The sequence below is a fragment of the Terrapene carolina genome, unplaced genomic scaffold (assembly GCF_002925995.2).
Source record: "Terrapene carolina triunguis isolate 2854851 unplaced genomic scaffold, T_m_triunguis-2.0 Scaffold85, whole genome shotgun sequence".
NCBI classification, from domain to species: Eukaryota; Metazoa; Chordata; order Testudines; family Emydidae; genus Terrapene; species Terrapene triunguis.
In genome coordinates this window covers 20,626,833-20,649,256 of record NW_020664436.1, presented here as the reverse complement: position 1 = coordinate 20,649,256, position 22,424 = coordinate 20,626,833, and the positions used below count along the sequence as shown (strand labels likewise).

Below are 22,424 nucleotides of genomic sequence, written 5' to 3'. Positions count from 1 at the left end.
TGTGGCCTGCGTTGTGCAGGAGGTCAGACTAGAAGATCATAATGGTCCCTTCTGACCTTAAAATCTATGAGTTGGATGTTTTTGCTAAAATTATCAGCATTTAATGTTAACATTTAATTATAATTAGGTTTCAAAGTTAGCATACCAATACAATGAAGGCAATTCATACTGCTCATTCAGGCTATTTGTAGAGACAGGCAGACAACACTGCATTGTTATAATGTCAGTTAATATTTTTAAAGTTTTCTTCATACCCCTGAGGGCCAGAAACGATAGTTTTTCTTTATAAAGAAAGTTCTTGGAGTGGTTGCAGATGTGTATTCCACTCAGGTGTACGTGTGCCCAGTGCACCAAAGCCAGAGAACTTTACTTAGCAATAACCAGAGGGACAGCACTCGAGTCTCTGGCCCCATTGCCCCTCTCCAGACTATTTAAGGACAGCACCATACCAACCCCCCTCAGTTCATTCTCACCACCCACGGCTTGAGTCGGAGTGTTCTGTGTGGTGTTACATCATGCTTGTTTCTGGAGGAGTTGTATATAGTTAGTTTTAATAGTACCTTTAAGTTTTTGCTAATAAGTAGTAGTCAGCAGCAGCTTTTAGACTGGTGGTATGCCCTCACCAGGTTTTAAACACAGCCTGTTGTGTGGGGTGGCTGTACCAAATAGCGAACCCTGCAGTTGGTGCTTATTGTGCCTGGGACAGGAGACATTAAGGGAAAGTGCTCCATCTGCAAATCATTCAAGAAGAGAACAAAGGTGATGAGTAACTTGTGCCTCAAGCAGCACTTTCTGGAGCAGGCCAGGGGGAACCGCTTTGACACTGGGGACCTGCACAGATAGTCCCACGGAGCCCTTTGGAGCTGACATGAGGAGTTGCTCCAAGCCCTAGGTCTGATATTTCCTCGAGAGGAAGAGGGATTGCTCTCCTTCCTCTGGTCCTTCGAGGAAGAAAGCTCACAAGACAAACTGATGCCGTTCCAGGACTCGGAGCAATGCCTCCTCATCTGAGAGGAGTGTGCTGACTGGCACCATGATTCCTCGGGTATGTGGGAAGGAGCTGGGCCATTTAACTGCTCCCCAGTACTGTGCTGAGATCAGCTGGACACTGTACCATTGACTCTGGTACCAGCAATGGGGTGTTTGTTGAGTCCAGTATAGACGATGTCAGTACTGACTTTGTCTGCACCAGTACTGACTCTTTCTATGCCATTGGCATACCAGGTGGCATCAGACCTTCTCTGTCTCTCCATTCATGATTAATTCAGGAGCATTCAGCTGCCATGGCTGCTGCTTATTCTGCCATATTGTTGGCATTGCCTGCTCTTGTCGCAGACTAGTCTTGTTCTTCATAACCGTATTCTGCACTGCCTAAGGTTCAGACTGCAGAGTTGAGGGTATTGAGGGGCCCATTGACACAGACACTATCTTCAGTACCAACAATGCCTTTAGCGCAGACCTCATCATTGAGATCAGTGCTGGCCCTGGCTTCGGTACCAGTCTGTCTACTCTGGTGCCAAGTGGAAGTGTGATGCATCTTTTAGTACTGGTGCCATCTCCATATTGGTTTTCAGATGAGGTTGTTTGTTTGTTTTTGCTTGCTTGCTTGCTCTGTCGGGGGCAAGGCTTCTCAGCTACAATCAGGTGACTTTCAGGGACATCTTCCCCCTCTCCCTCATGTTTGAGACAACACTCTTGGAAGTCCTTGAGATCCTCGAATCCCCATTGGTACTGAGATCAGCATCTTTCCCATGGTGTAGGGATGGGGGTTCCTTGTTCATACATACTGGCCACCAATGCCATACCCTTATCCCCAGTGGTCTCCTTGGGATGTTCATCAGTCTGCAAGATCCCATTCTTCAACCTTGTTCAGGAAAAGACACAGTGTGAGGTCATTCCTACTATGCCAGCTCACCATGAACCCCTTCCACATGGAAGTGGGGCCAGTGGAGGCTCCTGAGAGAGCACTTGTTCTTCGTCTTCCTCTTCACCAGATGACTCCACGGTACCAGATTCTTCTTCCCTGTGCCTGAAGATTTTTAAATCATACCAGTGTGTCCTGAAGCATATGGCTTCTGCCTTGAGTATTCAGGCAGAATTTGTGCATGAGAATACACATAAGTTGTTGGCTATTCTCCAAGCCTCACCTCCGGGAAGGTAGCTTTCCCAATAAAGTAAGTTCTTTTGGAGCCTGTAAAGTCCTTATGGAATACCCCAGCTTCATTACCTCTTACAGCAAAGTGGACTGATAAATGATATTTTGTCCCTATGCAGGATTTTGAGTTTTTCTATTCCCATCCAGCCCTAATCCTCTTGTTGCATTGGCAGTAAATGATAGATCATAGCAGGGGAAGTACAAGTCCACAGCTAAAGACTTGGAGTCAAAAAGGCTGGATTTGATGTGAGAAAAATATTCTCAACGTAGTCGTTACAGTTGGGCATTGCAGATCATCAGGCACTGTTCGACTTCATCGATTGGGATGCTGTGTCCAAATTCACTGATAAATTGCCAGGATCCTTTAAGACAGTCATTGAGGAGGGCCATCTGGTAGCCAAAATATCATTGCAGTCAGCTCTGGACATGGCAGATGCTTCCTTCAGAATTATGGCATCAGCTATGACTACGAGACGGGCCTTATGGTTTCAGAATTCTGGCATCACTCCAGAGGTTCAGCAGAGCATAGAAGACTTGCCTTTTGATGGTTCATTTTTGTTTTCTGAGAAAACTGGTGAGACTACATTCTTTTAAGGACTCGTGTGCTACGTTACGTTCATTTGGAGCTGGGGTATAAACCCCCAAGGGATGTCATTATGAAGGTAAACAGAACTGCAGCAATACAGCTTGCAGAGGCTTTTCTGGTACTCATCCTTCCCTATTTTGTAGCAAGACTTCTCCAGGTAGGGTCGTAGAGAAGGAGGCCTTCTGAGTCCAATTTTAACTGGTAAGCCCGCTCTCATCCAACGTTGAGCAAGCAGCCATTTTAAGTTGCACATCTAGGACACCATTCCAGTTGTGATCTCCCCATTCCCTCAGTTCACGGATAGGCTGTCTTACCTTTACAGTTCTTGGGACACAGTAACCATGGAAAAAAGGGTCCTCAACCACCATAAGATGGGGTTATGCTATCCAATTTCTGTGCATTCCCCTTCCCATGTCCCAACCCCATCCCTCTTTAGGGACCTCTCTCTAAACACAGGTTCAGACTCTGTGTCCTTTGGGAGCTATAGAGAAGATTCCCCTGCAGCATCAGGGAATAGGATTCTATTCCTGGTATTTCCTTGTCCTCAAGGCCTATATAGGAATGAGACCTATTCTTCATCCCCACAGTCTCAAAAAGTACAGCAAATATATGAAATTTTTCATGGACACCCTAGCTTCTGTTTTTCTCATATTGAATCACGACTGATTTGCTGCCCTGGATGTTTAGGACATTTATTTCTATGTGATGACTTTTTCTGAGCCACAGGAGATTTCTGAGACTTGTGGCAGGTCAGCACTCTCAGTACACTGTGCTCCTCTTTGGCCTGTTCTCGGCTCTGTGCAGTTTTACCAAATGCATGGTTGTAGTGACAGCGTACCTCAGAAAAAAAGTAATTCATCCCTTTCTATACCTGGATGGTTGGTAAAGTGAGGGGCAACTCTAGAGAAAAAGTCCTTGCATGTCCAGTTCACACTGTCATCTTGATTATCTGGGTCTGGTTTTGAACAAGGCAAAGTGAACAGTACTAATTCAAAAAAACCCAACCCTGAATTCATTAGGGCCCTACTAGACTCTGAGTTGAGGGCATTTCTACCAAATGGATAATTTTGTTACCTGTGTATGTGTCTGCTCTCACCCTTCAACTATGATCCAGATGAGCCAGAAGTTAGGTCATATGGCTGCATGCACTTATCCAAGATTACGTGTTTGTCCTTTTCATGATTGGTTGAAACTGATATATCTCCCAAGTTGTTAGTTGCTGGACAGTTTGGTGCAGATACCATTGCCCATCCTGGGCTTCCTAGAGTGGCGGACAGATCAGGTCAGTGTTTCCAAAGGGGTCCCCTTTGCTTCGTCATCATCAATCTGGGACCATAGTTGCTGATGCTTACACAATATGTTGGGGAGCTCATCTAGGGGGATTAAATGTTCAAGGTTTGTGGAGCGAGCAGGGAGTATTGCTTCATATCAATATCCTGGACCTTTGAGCTGTTTACAATACATGCAGGGCATTTTGAGCAGATATCAAGGTCACAGTGATTCATGTACTCTCAGACACCACCACCACCACAGTGTATTGTGTGAACAAGCAGGGAGGTACCCTGCTCCATCTGGTATTGTCAGGAGGTGATAAAAGTTTTGGCCGTTTTGCATTGAAGAGAATATCATTCCCACAGCAGCTCATTTACCAGGGTCCCAGAATTACTTAGCTGATTATCTTGGCAGGAATTTCTGCCAGAATTTTGAGTGGTCTCTGAAGAGCAATGTGCTGAGGTCCATTGACATGTTTGCAATGAAGGACAACTAGAAGTGACGTAAGTTTTGCTATGGAGGGCGTCTCAGTCGCCGTTCCTTAACTGATGCGTTTCATTTGAACTGGAGATGGGTGCTGATGCATGTCCTCCCTTCCTCATATCCCAGTTGTTCCTCAGGTGATGCTCAAGCTGGGAATGTATCATGTCAGACTGATTGTCATTGCAACGGCTTGTCCAAGACAGTACTTGTTTTCAGACCTCAGTCTTTCTGTTCATCTGACCATTCCTCTTCCTTGCTGTCCTGATTTACTGATTCAGTACCACAGTCAGATTTTGCATCCAGTACTGAACAGTCTGCACCCCACAGCATGGATGCTGCTTGATTAGGTAAGGAAGGAGGAACACTGTTTCAAAGCTGTTTGACAGGTTTTCCTTAATAGTAGGAAGTCCTCTACTAGGGCTTCCTATTCAGCGAAGTGCAAAAGTTTTTCAATTTTATTCCTAGCCTGAGGAATTCAATCAATGCATGCCCGAATTCAGGACATTTTTGAATACCTGTTACACCGTCAGTCTTCTGGTCTTTCAGGTCATTGAGAACCCACTTGTTGATGATTTTGGTGTTTCGCTTCCAGTCCAAGGGAATTCAGTTTTCTTGAAATGCATGGTAGTCAGATTTCTGAGAAGGATCATTAGTCTCTTTCCACTGGTGAAGAAAGTGATTCCTCAGTGGCGCCATAATTCTGTGTTGGCTGTCCTCAGCAGTCCTCCACTTGAGCCCTTAGCAACTCCTCTACCAAAACAGTGTTTCTTGTGGACATAACTTCCACAAGAAGAGTTAGTGAGCTGTGAGCCCTAATGGCAGACCCTCTGTATGCCACGTTTTTCAAAGAAAGGGTGGCCTTGAGGGCTCATTCCAAGTTTTTCTCTAAAATGGTGTCAGTTTCATCTTAACCAAATAATATATATTTAAATGTATTTTTTCCCAAGCCTCATTCAAATGCAGACGAACAGCGTCTTCATTCCCTGGGTATGAGACTATGCTCGGTGTTTTATTTTGAAAGAACTGAGCCTTTTTTGTTTCCTTTGCAGATCCGCTGAAGGGTCAAGTATTCTCTGTACAAATGATTTCCAGGTGTATAACCTCCTGTTATAACAGTGTATGGGATAGCTTTGCCACCACCTCACAAAGTTTGAGTTCATTCAACAGGGTCCCAAGCATCTCAGTTGCATTTCTCAGTGACGTTTCAATATTGGACATTTTGCAGAGCTGCTACATGGTCTTGTATACATACTTCTACCAAGCATTATGCTATTATGACTGCATTTAGATCAGGTGCAAATTTTGGAAAGGCAGTTCTGTGGTCGTTCTTCAAGTAGTCTCCGACCCCTTCCTACTGATACTGCTTATGAGTCACCTGAGCAGAATACATATCTGCAACCACTTGAAGAAAAGATGGTTACCTACCTGTACAGTAACTGTTGTTCTTTGAGATGTGGAAGCAGATGTGTATTCCATGACCCACCTTCTCTCCTCTCTGCATTGGAGTCTCAATTCTTGATGTTCAGTATGAAGGAACTCAGGGGGATTGGGGTGGCATTGTCCTTTAATAGCCAGAGGAGGGGCTACAGGGCCAGAGGGCGCAAATGGTGCACCTACGGGTACTGATAAGCAAAGTTCTCTGGCTTTCGTGCACTGGGTGCATGCACACCTGAGTGGAGTATACATCTGCACCCACATCTCAAAGAACAGTAGCTACTGTACAGGTAGATGACTGTTGTCTTTGGTTCTGGGGCACGATATTATAGCAAGGAATACTACAGCTATCTGTGGAATACACAAAGTCCTGACAATTGTTAATATGATCATTTTACACTTACCTGAGATGGATGACATTTTTAGTTATGATTCTTTTAAAACAGGTACTTTAATTTTAACAATACCCAGAAATAACCCATTGCTGTGGATACAGTTCTTTTCTGCTTGTCTAGAAATTCAGATTTTTTTAAGGAGTGGAGTTACGAAGAATTTAGTTCTCATGTGTTATAATCTCATTACATTGGTACAAGTGCTGCTAATAACATCTACTGGGGGGAGTTGGAGATTATACTGACTTCTGTTGATTGCAGTAAGGGGTGCATGTGCTGCCTAATACTTCACAACTGCATAATTCCACACCAGTAGTAGAATGAGAATTCCATATTTTTTCTAATATTACTCAAAGTACAAATAATTTAAAAAGTACCCAGAGAAAAGGAAATTATTACCAGAAGTCTGACTGCTGTTTTGTATTTCCTGTTTTGGTACACATCCTCTCTCTTCCCACCCTTCCAGTCACCCTACAGGAGGATCCTTTATCCGCCCAAACAAGGCAAATTTTGGTGTGGATTTTCTTACTGCAGTAAAGAACCGCTATGGATTGAATGATGAGCAAGATGTTGAATGTGAGAAAGAGAATGCATTAGTCATTGGAAAGAAGACTGTGGAACTTGTTGGTTTTGATTCTATTATAGAACAACAAAGGCAAGTGTAATTTATATATGTAAATCTGAGTTATATTATAGAGGTATTGATATTGACTCCATAGTTAAGGCTGAGTGGAGTTTTGTCCTTTAAATCAGGAATTCAGCTTCTTTCTTATATATGAAAACTTGTGTAGCCTCCTCAAAAATAAAACACTTACACTTTGAGTACAGATTTTTTTTCCTGAGAATCTACAAATGAATCTGTTAATTAGTTTAGGAATTAAAATTAATTAAAAATGAGTCCTTTTAAGATATATAGCACCTAGTGTCAGACATTTTTGGCCTTTTAAAAGTCTCAGTAACAATATAACACAGACTCATCAAACTTTCCAAAAAGTTAAAACTCACTGAAGTCTTGTGCATAGGCAGCATTTGAATAATTTGTAGGATTAATATTTTCCTCCTGTAATTTTTCATAACTGAATTTTATCCAGTCTGGGTCAACAAACACTATTGTGTTGAGGTTTCTGCCAAAGGAGAAACTTTCCATTATGGAGAAAAATGGGGGGGAATTGATCGTTAAACCTAGAAATAATAATCCACATGTAGCTTGTGCACAAAATGTTAGGGAGTTTTTACTATTTGGGAAGTTGAAAGGTCTGTGACCATGCAAACAGTTAAAATTGGATTGGGTGCCCTAATTGTGTATTTCCATGGTTTTAACATGTTTGGGGATAGAGGATTAAGTTTAACCTTAACTGTGAATTTTCTGGGTTGATAACACTTGGTTTGGGATAATTGCAGCATGCTTGTAACATATTTTATGCTGAATTACTGATACGCCTTCTCAGGATTAACTGTATTTTAACAGAGGTTTTTGTCTGGGAATTATAACCATGATTCTGTATTAGATATTCACAGACTCCGGGGATTGGAAGACTGGAGCATATAGCATAGCTTTTGGGCATATATTTTTTTAAAAACTTGAGAGCAATCTTTTCAATAAACATTTATATCTCTTGTTTTTCTGCTGGAACTTTTTCTTTGGCGGGGGGGATTTAAACATTTGTCTAGCATTGTGAACTCAAACTCAACAACATTGTGCTAGGGCAGGGGTGGGCAAACTACGGCCCGCAGGCCACATCCGGCCCACGGGACCATCCTGCCTGGCTCTCGAGCTCCTGGCCCAGGAGGCTAGCCCCCAGCCCCTCCCCTGCTGTTCCCCCTGCCCCACAGCCTCAGCTCACTTGCTTCGCCGCCGGCGCAATGCTCTGGGCGGTGGGGCTGTGAGCTCCTGGGGCAGCGCAGCTGCAGCGCCCGGCCTCACCCAATGCTCTATGCTGCGTGGTGGTGGCAGCGGCGGTAGCATGGCCCGTCTCCAGCTGGGCGGCGCGGCTGTAGCGCCGCCAGCCACCAGTGCTCCAGGCAGCATGGTAAGGGGCAGGGAGCAGGGGGGGGTTGGATAGAGGGCAAGGGAGTTTGGGGTGGTGGTCAGGGGGCAGGGGTGTGGATGATGGTTGGGGCGGAAACGGGGGGTTGAATGGGGGCAGGGGTCCTGGGGGGGGCAGTCAGGAAGGAGGGGGGTTGGATGGGGTGGCAGGGGGCAGTCGGGGCAGGAGTTCCGGGGTCAGTCAGGGGACAGGGAGAAGGGGTGGTTGGATGGGGCAGGGGTCCCGGGGGGGCCGTCAGGAATGAGGGAGGGGTTGGATGGGGCGGCAGGGGTCCCGGTGGGGCCGTCAGGAATGAGAGGAGGGGTTGGATGGGCGGCAGGGTCTGGGGGCAGTCAGGGGATAGGGAGTGGGGGTATGTGGATGGGTCAGGGGTCCCAGAGGGGCTGTCAGGGAACAAGGAGGGTTGGATGAGGTAGGAGTCCCGAGGCGGGGGCAGATAGGAGGTGGGGGCCAGGCGATGACCCCCTCCCCTAACCGGCCCTCCATACAATTTATGAAACCTGATGCGGCCCTCAGGCCAAAAAGTTTGCCCGCCCCTGTGCTAGGGAGTATAAAAACCAGAAAGTGAAATGATCTGGAGACAGAAGCTGAAACTCGTTAGTTTCGCTGTTCCAGTTGAATTAAATGTCCAAAACCCCCATGATGAACAGTAAATCAGATTTGTAAAGCTCTTCATGTTTAGTTAATACAAGATGTAGTAACACAGGCCAGAAATTTCTTTTAATGGCTATCTTGACAATGTTACTTTTTAAAATTATGCATCCAAAACATCTTTCACCCTAACATCTTTACTATATGCATGTATTGTGCATCTCTTGCCAGTAGCCTTATGCAGGCTGACAAAAGTAAAGAACATTATATTTAAAATCGCAGTTTATTTTTACATAAATTGGGCCATAATTACTCTAAAAGCTTTTTGATACATAAAGGTGTGACGCTTTCAATTTTTAGTGCTCCTCTCAGGTGTAATGAGTTATATTTTGCATCAGATGGAGAATATGTACCTTAATTGGTGAGGTTTCTAGTTCATATTAGTATACCGCCTCAAGCTGTGATCTTGTCAGATTTCAAAAACTAAGCAGGATTGTACTTGGTTGGGAGATATCCAAGAAACTTATTAATATAGCACCACAATTTGCATTACATTTTATAGACTAATCAGACATGATCCCAGTTCCTAGGTGCTCAGTCCGACTTCACACAACAAGAGGTAATGACAGCAATTTCGGGGGCTAAAATAAGGGAATGTAGTTTAGCATGAGATTAGCATTTGTCATACACATTAACATAATGGTTCCTTTTAAAATAAATTTAATGTTTTATGATTGTTGTATGGTGTATGATTTGTTAGTGTTTTAATGTCGGTATCAACTCAGCTCGGTGGTGACTATATTCTGTGAATAAAAAAATCAAGGGTCGAAAGCCCACAGTACCAGTAATGAGGAATTGTCTTCACCTATTCTAAGTGGCTCTCATTCTTCTATCTGGGAAAGAGGAGGAGGAAATTAGTTTTGTTGATAATCGGGGTGGTGTATGGAGCAGGCTGCACGTATGCTGGTGTCTCCATGGAGCTCCTGCAGCAGTTGTGTGGTCTTGATTCTGTAGATGGCACTCTTCTCCTGTAAGCTGATACTGAATCAATTCTCTCTCCCCCCCAACCAACTCCCCCCCCCCGCCCACAAATGTCATTAGAGGCTACTGAACAGTTGAAAATACTTTTTTTTTTTTTCCCCCAGAAGAGACTTAAAACCAAAGGTACTGATCATTTATAATTATTAAAATTCCTGTACCACTTTTTGTAAGAGCCTGGATGTCCCAAATTCCACATTAGATTACTAAATTTTGCCTACTTGAATTACTCTGTGTGGTTTAAATCTGATAGGGTCATTTTCTTTGCTGCTTTTACAAACTGTTTTGTAATGTTGCTGAAGGGTATTTCATGAGAGCATTTCTATGATTTAGATGAAGATGATACCACTATCTAGTAATATAGTGTTTGTATAGCAGTAATTGTAAAAAGGATGTGAAATGCATAGTGTTTAGATTTAATATCTGGGTGCTTTTATTCAATATATAATCTGTGCTGTTTTTCTCTGTTTGGTATATAAATTAACGTTCAGTATTTTTTCATGTAGTCAGCTGAACAAATTGGTAGACATCTCAGTGAGAGAATGTGCAGTGAGCCATGCTGGTCAGAAAGAGGAAATCAGCAGAACGTGTCCTAGTATCCTTTTCTAAAAGCGTTTTATTATGTGCTACTATTTACATAAATCAAACACACGCTTTAAGCATTTCAGGTGTACTCTGCAGACATTAAGGGATTAAATTTACATATTTTCAGAGGTTATTTTCAAATCAGTTTAGTTCCTTTTTATTAAATTTAGGAGCTTAATTCAGTCTGTCCTCTAACTATACCTGCTTTTGAATGGTAGAAATTCCATTATAATGGGCACAAGTAGGGTTTTTTTAAATACCAGTTCAGTTAACTACGGGGTGGATAAAAATCAATGATTTAAAAAAAAAAAAAAAAATCATTAAAATCGGATTTTTTTATTTAAATCGGATTTGTTTGAGGAAAAACCCATCTAAAGATCGTTTTAATTGATACATTATAGCTCAAAGATATCTCATCATGGAATAGGATTATAAATTCTAATTCTATAGTATGAGCCAATATATTCATGTAATGTTAAAGAAAAATTTTGTAAATGAGTTCCAATTGTTCATGGATTAGGGATCCAATCTTATGGGGTTCCAGGGGCTTCTGTATAGATTATTTAGGTTAATCTTTCTATCTAGCCAATGGGACTCAGTGCTCAGTCTAGAAGATACCATCAGAGGCACTTAGTTTTTCAGTTCTCAAACTGTGGATTTGTGTCTCCAGAGATAACATGCTTGTTAACAGCAAAAATGTTTTTAAATAAATAATATATAGAGGTGAGAAATAACAGACCTCAACCATATTGTCCCTCTGCAAGTTTGTGTACACAGAATCAATCCCTTACCTCTCTCTAAAAGTGCAAAGTTTCAAAAAGTTCAATGAATAAAAGATTGTTGGGGGTGGAATAGATCTGGACAAGGGGAAAAAGTCTGGAGATAAATGTGAGAAGGGAGGGACAGGCAGTAGAAACAAAAGTGAAACTGTTTGAGCAGCACATTCCAGAAGTCTGGAGGTCTTTCTGAGTGTAGCCTTCATTGATTTGAGATATACCATACCATTCTCTCATTAGAAGGGAAAACCTATAATGGCAGAAAGCTGTAAAAGAGACCCAGTTTGGGAATATTTTAATGAAGTTCCTCTACCTGTGGGTAAGACAGGAATACGTGCAAAATGCAAAGAGTGCAACAAAGAAATGCAAGGTCTGGTTGCCCGAATATGACAACATCATGAGAAGTGTTCCTTCTCAGGAGGAAGCTGTGTTGAAGGTGATGAAAGGAACATGTCTGAACATGCAGGATCTTCAGGTTGGTAAACTTTATTTGATACTTCTTTCTTAAGGACTGCCTGTCTTCCTTCTGGACCAGGGGTAGGCAACCTATGGCACGTGTGCCGAAGGCGGCACGCGAGCTGACTTTCAGTGGCACTCACGCTGCCCGGGTCCTGGCCACCAGTCCAGGAGGCTCTGCATTTTAATTTAATTTTAAATGAAGCTTCTTAAACATTTTAAAAACCTTATTTACTTTACATATAACAATAGTTTAGTTATATATTATAGACTTATAGAAAGAGACCTTCTAAAAACGTTAAAATGTATGACTGGCACGCGAAACCTTAAATTAGCGTGAATAAATGAAGACTCGGCAAACCACTTTTGAAAGGTTGCCGACCCCTGTTCTGGACTATTCTTGAATTCTCATGTTTGAGCAAAAAATGTAGTTGTTACTCTATGGTACTAGCATTTTAGATGCAGTTGTAATAAAAAATAAATAGCTGAAATAGGCATTTCTTCCTTTTACAATTTCACCTTTAATGTAGTACTGAGTATCAGTGAATGCAGTGAGTAATACTAAATGAGCAGTATGGTAATAATAATTAAATAACTGCATTGACTTATTTTGTTTAGGAGTATCCATCCTCAAAATAGAGGATTCTGAAGACTATCTACCTTCAAGATGACCATCATTTTCTATAGTTTCAGAGTTATCTGCCAATGATAGTATTTGTCACATCATGTATGTCACATAGCCACAGTATGTATGTCACATAGTCACCTGTAGCAAAATCTCCATCATCCAGAAACAACTATAGATAACATTGGGCTTAAGAAAAATGTTGAACACATGCTGAGTACCCTGAAGCCTATTTCTGTAGCCTTGAAAAAAATGCAGGGAAATAGCTGTTTTATTGCTGACGCTGTTGAAATTTGGAAGGAACTGAGTGAGATCTTAAAAAGAGAAATATGCAATGACAGAGTTAAATTACAAGCATTAAAAAAACGAATGGGGCAAGCACTATCTCCAGCTCATTTTCTTGCACATATTCTCAATACTTGGTACCAGGGTCAAACTTTAACTGCTGAAGAGAAGGAGTTGGCTATGACATGGACAACCAGCAATCATCCCTCCATAATGCCAACTATAATAAACTTCAGCGCTAAGGGTGAACCATTCAAGAAATATGTTTGCTGATGATGTTTTAAAGAAAGTCACATCAGTGAACTGGTTGAAGTCACTTAAGCACTTGGATTCAGAGACTGTTGAAGTGATAATCTCACTTTTAACAGCAGTAGCTTGTTCTGCTGGTGTAGAAAGAATATTTTCTTCCTTTGGACTAATTCATTCCAAATTGAGAAATCATTTGGGACCTGAAAAAGCAGGAAAGCTTGTTTTTCTTTTCCAGATTATGAACAAACAGGAAAATGAAGGTGAAGACGACCTGAGTTAGCTGCAGAAGCCAATATTTTAAGTTTCTCATGTTGACCTGGCTGACATAGTCGATTTAATTCTTGGGTTGTTTTTTTGTTTTTTAAATTTCATTTAACTATTTTAGTTAAAAACAGTTTTAACAAAAATGAACCTGATTTTTAAAATCTTGAATGTTTAATCAAATTAAAAAATGCATATGCTTGTTTTGTTAAAATATTATGTTTGCTGTTGAAGAAAAAAATCCAGAATACATAACATCTATCTCTGAGTTGTGAAGAATATGTATTAAGGTTATAACAACCAACAAGAATGCACTTTTATGTAGAAATCTATGATTAAATCGAGTCTTCCTGACTAGTTATTTAAATCATGATTTAAATCAAATCCACCCGGTTAACTACCTTCTTTTATTAGAAGCTGCATTGGTGGTAGCAAAGAAAAAATTTAGTGTAGATAAGGCCATAAAAATTGCTGCAGTTACTAGAGAAGCACTTTACATATTCACAGCCACTGATGCCCATGAATAGTCAATAATAATAATAATAATACATTCCATTTCTTACATATTGTGGTTATGTTTCCAAAATTCATAGCAAGAATTGTACACAGTATTAGTAAATGAATAAATAAGAATTGTATGTTCTTTACTCTAGACATAAACACTCTCCTGGACCCATAGAACTGAGTTGTTTTATAAGTCTTAATGTACTATTTTTGTACCAGATTCCGAGATACAACTGAGTAACTGAGCAGTAGTATCTGTTAGCTCAGACAGATTTACTCTGCTATATTTTGGTTCAAGAACACAATAGTTGTAAAGTTATACCTCTGTTTTCTGAAAAAAGAAGTTCTGAATTCTGATACATTTTTCTTAAAGTGAATTCTCAGATATCAGGAGTATAAATCTATCAAAAAATCTGTTGCCATCCTGGGAGAAAGTAACAGATATTGCTTGTCAAGTTCAGAATCTGGAAAGTCTTGATCTCAGGTATATATATGAATATATATTTTTTTTTGTTTCATAATTGTTCCAGATTGTTTTGTTTTTATTTTTTTATTAGGTATCTAGTCTTTTTCTGGATGTGCGATACCTTCCAATAGCGTGTCACATCAAGGAAAGAATAGATTTCCAAGGATGTTTGACTGCATGAAACCAAATTCTCCAAAAGTGTTTAGGGTAGACATTTTTGTCTTGTCTACATGTCTCAAAGCTTTAAAGGAATACTATAAACTGGAAAATCAAATTCTGTCTCAAAAATGAGTATATATTATTGTTAAAAATAAAAAGCCCCTAAGACTGCTATGGCTGAAAGAAACTCCTAAGACTGTTGTGATTGCTTCTCTTTTTTTTGGTTGTTTACTTCCAGTGTTTGACAGTGACTTATATATAGTCAGTTTAATCATTTTTTAGTATATACTTGGCTAGGGGGAAATTGACTAATAAATTCCTTGTAAACATCAACAGGGGGCTGAAAAACCCTTTAAAATGTTTATAGAAAAGCTATTTTTAAAATGTTCAGAAAAATACTATTTAAAGGGTGCTCTCTTAGAAACTATACTTAAAAAAATCAAGTTGATCGTATCCCTTTGACTCAGAATGGTATGAGAAGCCCTATGGAATTTCACAATGAAAAACATTAAACCACCTTACTGCAGTTAAGGTGACAGTTGCAAGCCTTATGAATATACTGTCTCATTCTCACTGAGGCACCTCATTTGGCAGCTACTAAGACTAGCTAATTTTATTAATTATCTGTTTTCATTGTTGTTTTTCAGACCTAGTTTTCTTTGTATTGTAAAGTTGATAACTTAGTTTTCTCTTTTAATGTAGGAAGGCTTTAAAACAGACTTGTTTTCCTTTTGTTGAATTGTTTTTAGCTGTCTTGGGACGCTATCTCCTGGTCCCACTTTATTTTTTTCCCCTTCAAATTGTCCCAGTACGCTTTTGATCAAGAGTCTTGATTTTTATATAGAGCATCATGTTTTATTCAGAATGTCCATCTTTCACCAAACTGAAGTATCCCAAATGCTTCAGGGGCACTGCCTTGATTTCTCTGGGACCCAGTCCACACCTGACCTGAATGAATGCTAGTGGATCACAGTGACAAACCTGCAGGGAAATGTGTGACAATATTGATGTGTTGGCACATTCCTGCTATGCACACTAAAACCCCCTTTAGGGGAGAAGAGTAGAGGCAGCTAAGTAGGAGTTGAGATCTCACTTTTGTATGTGTATTTAGGCCTAATTGTTAGAAATAGGTCTCAGAAAAATGAGATGGATGGGGATGGGAAGGTAGGGGACTTTAATGCTCTGTGAGCAATCTAATTTTGTATTTGTAATTTTGGCAGAGGAAACTGGAGCCTTGAAGATGTGCTCCTTTTTATATTTTGTATGAATGTAGTAATATTTTTTAGGTACAGTAGAATCTCAGAGTTATGAAAACCTCTGATATGGAGGTTGTTCGTAACTCTGAACAAAACGTTATGATTGTTCTTTCAGAAGTTTACAACTGAACACTGACTTAATACAGCTTTGAAACTTTATTATGCAGAAGAAAAAGGCTGCTTTTAACTATCTTAATTTTAATGAAACAAGTACGGAAACAGTTTCCTTACCTTGTCAAATCTTTTTTAAACTTTCCCTTTTTTAAATAGTTTACGTTTAACACAGTACAGTACTGTGTTTGCTTTTTTTTGTCTCTGCTGCTGCCTAATTGCGTACTTCTGGTTCCAAATGAGGCATGCGGTTGACCAGTTAGTTTGTAACTCTGGTGTTCTACTGTAGTTGCACCATGGGCAGCAGGTATAATAGGCAAGAGAAGGCTCAGCCTTTCCTGGCACTGCTGCTGCCTCCAGACCCCTGGTTGCGGGCTTTGGCGGGGGAAGATTTTGCTTTTATTATTCCCCATGCAGGTTCCGAGGCAGCTGAGAGGCAGTATGTGCTATTCAGCTTCCTGGGTTCATCAGTAATGTACCTAGGCTCCAGCGAGTTTACCGATGAACCCAGGAAGCTGAGTAACAAATACCGCCTCCTCAGCAGCCCTTGAACCTGCATGGGATATATCAAAAGCGTCTTTAGGAAGACGCTTTTCCCTGGGGTGGCTGGGGGGGTGGGGGGAGAGGAGGCGTGGCATAGCTATGGCTGGTCTGGGGCACCTCCAGGCGGGTGGGGGGGCATGCTCAGGGCACCTTCGGGCAGGCGGTCTTGAATAAATAGGGCAACCTCCTGACACACACTCTAAGACCGGGGTTTTCAAACTGGGGGTCAGGACCCCTCTGGGGGTCGCAAGGTTATTACATGGGGGGTTGCGAGCTGTCAGCCTCCACCCCAAACCCTGCTTTGCCTCCAGCATTTATAATAGTGTTAAATATATTAAAAAGTGTTTTTAATGTATAAGGGGGGGGTCGCACTCAGAGGCTTGCTATGTGAAAGGGGTCACCAATACAAAAGTTTGAGAACCACTGCTCTAAGAAAACCTCCAAATGTGAACTGATACATTGTGGTCTTCCCGAGTTTGTAAGCAGACCGCTTAAACCAATAACTCAGAGACAGGCTTTTCCGTTCATCAGCATGGAGTATATTAACTCAAACAGTAAGGTGACAGTTTAAATAGTAACATTAACACTTTGAAAGCTGATCCTTTTTAAGTAGAAATATTCAGCTAATATTACCCATCATTGTTGGAAGAAATAGCAAAATATTAGGATAAGGGACAGTATGGCTGCTGGTTATTGTTGTGGTTTGCACATTTGGGGAACTGGGAGTTCGGGCTCCCTTACTCCCAAATTAAGCCACCTCTTCCCCTATCCACAAGGGTAGGGAAAGCCAAGATACACTCCCCCAGTACCAAAAGACTCCTAGGTACCAAAAACCTTCCATACCTTTCTCTGTGTCAAAAGTCACAGCTGTCCCCATAGCAGCATCCAAGGGCTCTATGGTACAATTTGTACAATGCAGTTGTGTCAATACAAAAACCTGAGGCAAACTGAAATTTGACGGTGACATAAAATAAACTGAATTTAATATCAAAATAAAAAAGGAATGATTTACTGACTGTATTCCTTCTCCTAGTTAGTTCAGTTAAAAAAAGACCCCAACTTTTAAATTGAAGCTGTTGGAGATTTTACATTTGTTCGCAGAATTCAGCACCAGAATGCTGCCAAAATGAAGTTGCTGCAGGATTTAGCCCCAGTTTGTTGCAGAGTATACAGGGCCTTGACTAGTATAAGTAGGAAAAATAAGAGAACACAGATAATTAGTTTTAAGTACTCTGATATAAAGTTTTAATCCTTGAGTGTTTAAAATTTGTAGCATTTTCTGGAGTTACTATTCAAATAGATTGTATAAAAATTCATGCTTATCATGACACAAACAGAATTTTTGGATTTATTTGGCCCTTTTGTCAGAAGGTGTCAGTTTAATAAAAAAAAAAAATTGGAAATAGGTACACAATTGTGGAATAAACAATTTTGGTAGGGGGAGGGTGAGAGCAGATGAAAACTGGGGAAGCCTGCCATGAAATCTCAAAGTGCTTGTCTACTTGGGGAGATTTACCTGCGTATCTATACTAGTATACTGACATAGCTCTTCTGGTATATTTCCCTCTGTCTACAAGCACTGAGGAAAGAGATTTTTGGAGGGAAATAGGACCTAGAGTTAGTTTAAGGACACTATGGCACCATGTATAAACTCTTTAATGTCAACATTTTTCTGTGGCTCTGAGTTCTTAAAATCCTTATTTTATCAATGTTCTGGCATTTTATGCATAATATTTAGTTTTAATCTTTACCAAAAAAAGTTTTTATTAAGGCAAAGTTAAAATAAAACCTTAGCATGCTACATTGAACATTACTTATTAGTTATTCAGGATGCAAAACTATGTTCTGAAGTGTACCTAGCCTCTGTTTGCCAGAAGCTGGGAATGGATGACGGGTTGGATCAGTTGATAATTACCTGTTCTGTTCATTCCCTCTGAAGCACCTGGCATTGGCCATTGTCGAAAGACCGGATACTGGGCTATATGGACCAGTGGTCTGACCCACTATGGCTGTGCTTATGTTCTTACACGGTATTGAAAGAACCTGGTTAAAGATTCTGGCTTTCTGATAGGGGAGTCCTCCTGTTCGGAGTACACTAAAAAGGGTGGCTACGTTTCTAAATACCTATCCTCTTTTTGGTGCCTCTCTTGTGTACATATCTGGTGTGAAAGCTTTCCCATTACAAGAAGAGTCCATATTACTATACCACTATTTCATAGGAGGAGAAGTCGCATTTTCCCAATAATGTACAATACAAAGGCTAGCTGCTAACAATAAAAAATACATTAATTTGTCATTCTGTTAAAAATGTAGATGCTTTAATGGAGCATTAAGTGACAGGTAGGTCTGGGAATCTCTATGGCATTTTGTCATAAAATGAATCTCTAAGAATTTCCTGCTGAAACCCTCATTTTAATCTGTTTCTAAAGATACAGTGTCAAGGGTGATAGGCCCGAAATTTGACTTGTCACTTTTATTTCTGGTAACAAATAATTCTCTTTTCCCACCTTAATGCTTCAGTGCTTAAATTAACCTCTCCTCTCCCACCCCACCCCCAAAAATCCAAAACTCCTAATGCCATCAGGCTAGCATATGTGATGAACTCAGATTGGCAACAAATATACATACATGGTAGAGGAAAATAAAATTGGCAAGGAAAGAGTTTGCACTCAAACTACCAAGGCATTTTTCTAAATAGGTTGGAAAATATTTAAATATACAAAGTCCTTGACAATGTGCCTCTCTTTAATGACATGTAATCCTATGTCTTCCTTTTTGTTTTGAAATATGTAATTCTATATTGGTGGTTTAGTTGAATAATTGAGTTGTTTGTTTTATGCTGTAGAAATAAGAACCTATTTATTCTTTTGATACAGTGAAAACAAGATGAAATTTCCATCTGATTCTGGTTCTATAACCTGTACACTTGGTAAATTGAGGGTTCTGGCACTTAATCGAACTGGAGTAACATGGGCAGAGGTAATGAGCTTCTTACATTTATGAAGTAAATTGTTTTTATTTGTTAGTCATTTGGTTTCATGGGTCAGTAAAAACATAATAGGGGCTTTTACACTAGATCATACAATCTTCCAAAGTTGAGTCTGATCTATATTAGAGAAAAGATGCACCAGTATAATTAAATCAGTCTAAAATTGCTTGTTACACTGGCATGAAACCCTAATGCAGACACACTTAAACCAGGTTAAATTGGTAAATTTACTTAAATTTGTAATTTGGTAAATTACTGAATTACATAGGTTTAGTTTATCTGAAGTTTAACCTGGTTCTAATGTGTCTACGTTAAGGGTGTGTGCTTGTGTAAATTGATTTTCAGTTTGTTATACTGGTGCAACTTTTCTAATATAGATCATAGAATCATAGACTTTAAGGTCAGAAGGGACCATTATGATCATCTAGTCTGACCTCCTGCACAACGCAGGCCACAGAATCTCACCCACCCACTCCTGTATCAAACCTGTGTCTGAGCCATTGAAGTCCTCAAATCATGGTTTAAAGACTTCAAGATGCAGAGCATCTTCTAGCAAATGACCCATGCCCCATGTTGCAGAGGAAGGCGAAAAACCCCCAGGGCCTCTGCCAATCTGCCCTGGAGGAAGATTCCTTCCCGACCCCAAATATGGCGATCAGCTAAACCCTGAGCATGTGGGCAAGACTCACCAGCCAGACACCCAGGAAAGAATTCTCTGTAATAACTCAGATCCCATCCCATCACAAACCATTGGGCATATTTACCGCTAATAGTCAAAGACCAATTAATTGCCAAAATTAGGCTATCCCATCATACCATCCCCTCCATAAACTTATCAAGCTTAGTCTTGAAGCCAGATATGTCTTTTGCCCCCACTACTCCCCTTGGAAGGCTGTTCCAGAACTTCACTCCTCTGATGGTTAGACACCTTCGTCTAATTTCAAGTCTAAACTTCCTGATGGTCAGTTTATATCCATTTGTTCTTGTGTCCACATTGGTACTGAGCTTAAATAATTCCTCTCCCTCCCTGGTATTTATTCCTCTAATATATTTATAGAGGGCAATCATATCTCCCCTCAGCCTTCTTTTGGTTAGGCTAAACAAGCCAAGCTCTTTGAGTGTCCTTTCATAAGACAGGTTTTCCATTCCTCGGATCATCCTAATAGCGCTTCTCTGTACCTGTTCCAGTTTGAATTCATCCTTCTTAAACATGGGAGACCAGAACTGCACACACTATTCCAGATGAGGTCTCACTAGTGCCTTGTGTAACGGTACTAGCACCTCCTTATCTCTACTGGAAATACCTTGCCTGATGCATCCCAAGACCGCATTAGCTTTTTTCACAGCCATATCACATTGGCGGCTCATAGTTATCCTGTGATCAGCCAATACTCCAAGGTCCTTCTCCTCCTCTGTTACTTCCAAGTGATGCGTCCCCAGCTTATAACAAAAATTCTTGTTATTAATCCCTAAATACATGACCTTGCACTTTTCACTGTTAAATTTCATCCTATTACTATTACTCCAGTTTACAAGGTCATCCAGATCTTCCTGTATGATATCCCGGTCCTTCTCTGTATTGGCAATACCTCCCAGCTTCGTGTAATCTGCAAACTTTATTAGCACATTCCCACTTTTTGTGCCAAGGTCAGTAAAAAAAAGATTAAATAAGATTGGTCCCAAAACCGATCCCTGAGGAACTCCACTAGTAACCTCCCTCCAGCCTGACAGTTCACCTTTCAACACTGACTTTTTTTAATGCTATTTTTATGTGACTGAGCCACTTTGCTATAACCATATTGAGATTCTTTATGAAATGTGGTTCTGGCATCACTTTGTATAGTAGGTGTTTTAATGTATTTATAAAGGAGCTGACAAACATCCGGTAGTATAATAGAGCCTATTTCTATGAACTCAGATCTAACATAGGAAAATGAAAGTCTGAGTTTTTTCCATGCATGGAAACGTGCAAATTGCTTTTCAGTTAGTTACCCTCGTTTTACACCTTGTGTACACTAGGAAGATGACTTGTTGCTGACGCAGGGTGTCAGCAGTGGGCCTTTTCCCTAGCATAAGCCTGGCCTAAAAGTGATAGATTAAATTGTCAACCTGCCTTTATCAGAAATAATACTGTGCATTAGATCCTATCCAGGACTAAAATAAAATCTTGAGGTTTCTAGGCTAAGCCAATTTGGCATAGTTCCACAGAAAACAGTGGAGACTTTTCAGAGCCCTATATCTTAGAAAAAGCCTTGTTTGGCTAACCTTAAAGTTTTCCCAAGTTCTTGATTCTGTAAACCAAACATGAAAATCCAAATGGAAAATGGTGGTTCACAGAATGGGGGAAGACGGGGTGACACTATCCTAAAGTTACAATTTAAATGGCAATGTTGTCGGTTTCCCTGCAGCCTTTTCTTTTTGAAATATGGATCCCAGTCCAGTAACAGTGAATCCTGTGGCTGTGTGGAATCCTACTGACTACCATCTGTACTAGCAGATGAGATACAGGATCAGAGGTATAGTTACTATTAAATAGGAAGGGTTAGTGAAATAAACAGTATTCCAGATAGCTTATTTTAGATAGTTTTGACATATTTTGAATGTGATTTAGGTAAAACTTATGTGATGCACAGATTCTGGCATATATACAGTTATACTAAATAAAGTTTTTCCTATTAGGTTCTTCTGTGTTCTCCAGAGTGGCCAGCACTTGAAGAATTGTACCTTGCTTCTAATGATATTACAGTTTTAGAAAGGTATGAGGTTTAGCTTTAAATGCTAAAGTCATCCTTTTGTGATTAATATACTGTATGCATAAAGTTATATGCCATGTCTGATAAAAATCTAACTAAATTCCAGTAGTGAGTTAAATTAGCATTACCCTGGTAATCTTGCAAAGGAGATGTTAACATACTGTGTGATTTGGGATACTTATGTGTGAACACACTGATTTTATTATATTGTGTGTGTATATGAGTGTAAATAGTTTAAAACCATTTAAAAACATAATTGCATTTTTTGTAATGCTTACAGACCCATTAATGTTCTACAGACCTTGAAATTGTTAGACCTTTCAAACAACCAATTAATTGATGGAAGTCAACTGCAGCTAATAGCATATCTCCCCAGGTAATTGTTAAAGAACTTTACTGTAAATTCT

At 40.3% G+C, this 22,424-nt stretch overlaps 1 protein-coding gene across 3 annotated transcripts in view; it reads left to right on the top strand.

The window, feature by feature from the left end:
* Positions 1-22,424, top strand: part of TBCE (tubulin folding cofactor E) — a 73,277-nt gene that overhangs the window by 32,024 nt on the left and 18,829 nt on the right. For all 3 annotated transcript variants that reach the window (XM_026649671.2, XM_026649670.1, XM_029911078.1), the window contains exons 4-9: positions 6,789-6,977; positions 10,506-10,594; positions 14,125-14,224; positions 19,152-19,254; positions 21,944-22,020; positions 22,298-22,393. In XM_026649671.2, coding sequence (XP_026505456.1) covers positions 6,789-6,977; positions 10,506-10,594; positions 14,125-14,224; positions 19,152-19,254; positions 21,944-22,020; positions 22,298-22,393 — 654 coding nt within the window. The remainder of the gene's footprint in view (positions 1-6,788; positions 6,978-10,505; positions 10,595-14,124; positions 14,225-19,151; positions 19,255-21,943; positions 22,021-22,297; positions 22,394-22,424) is intronic.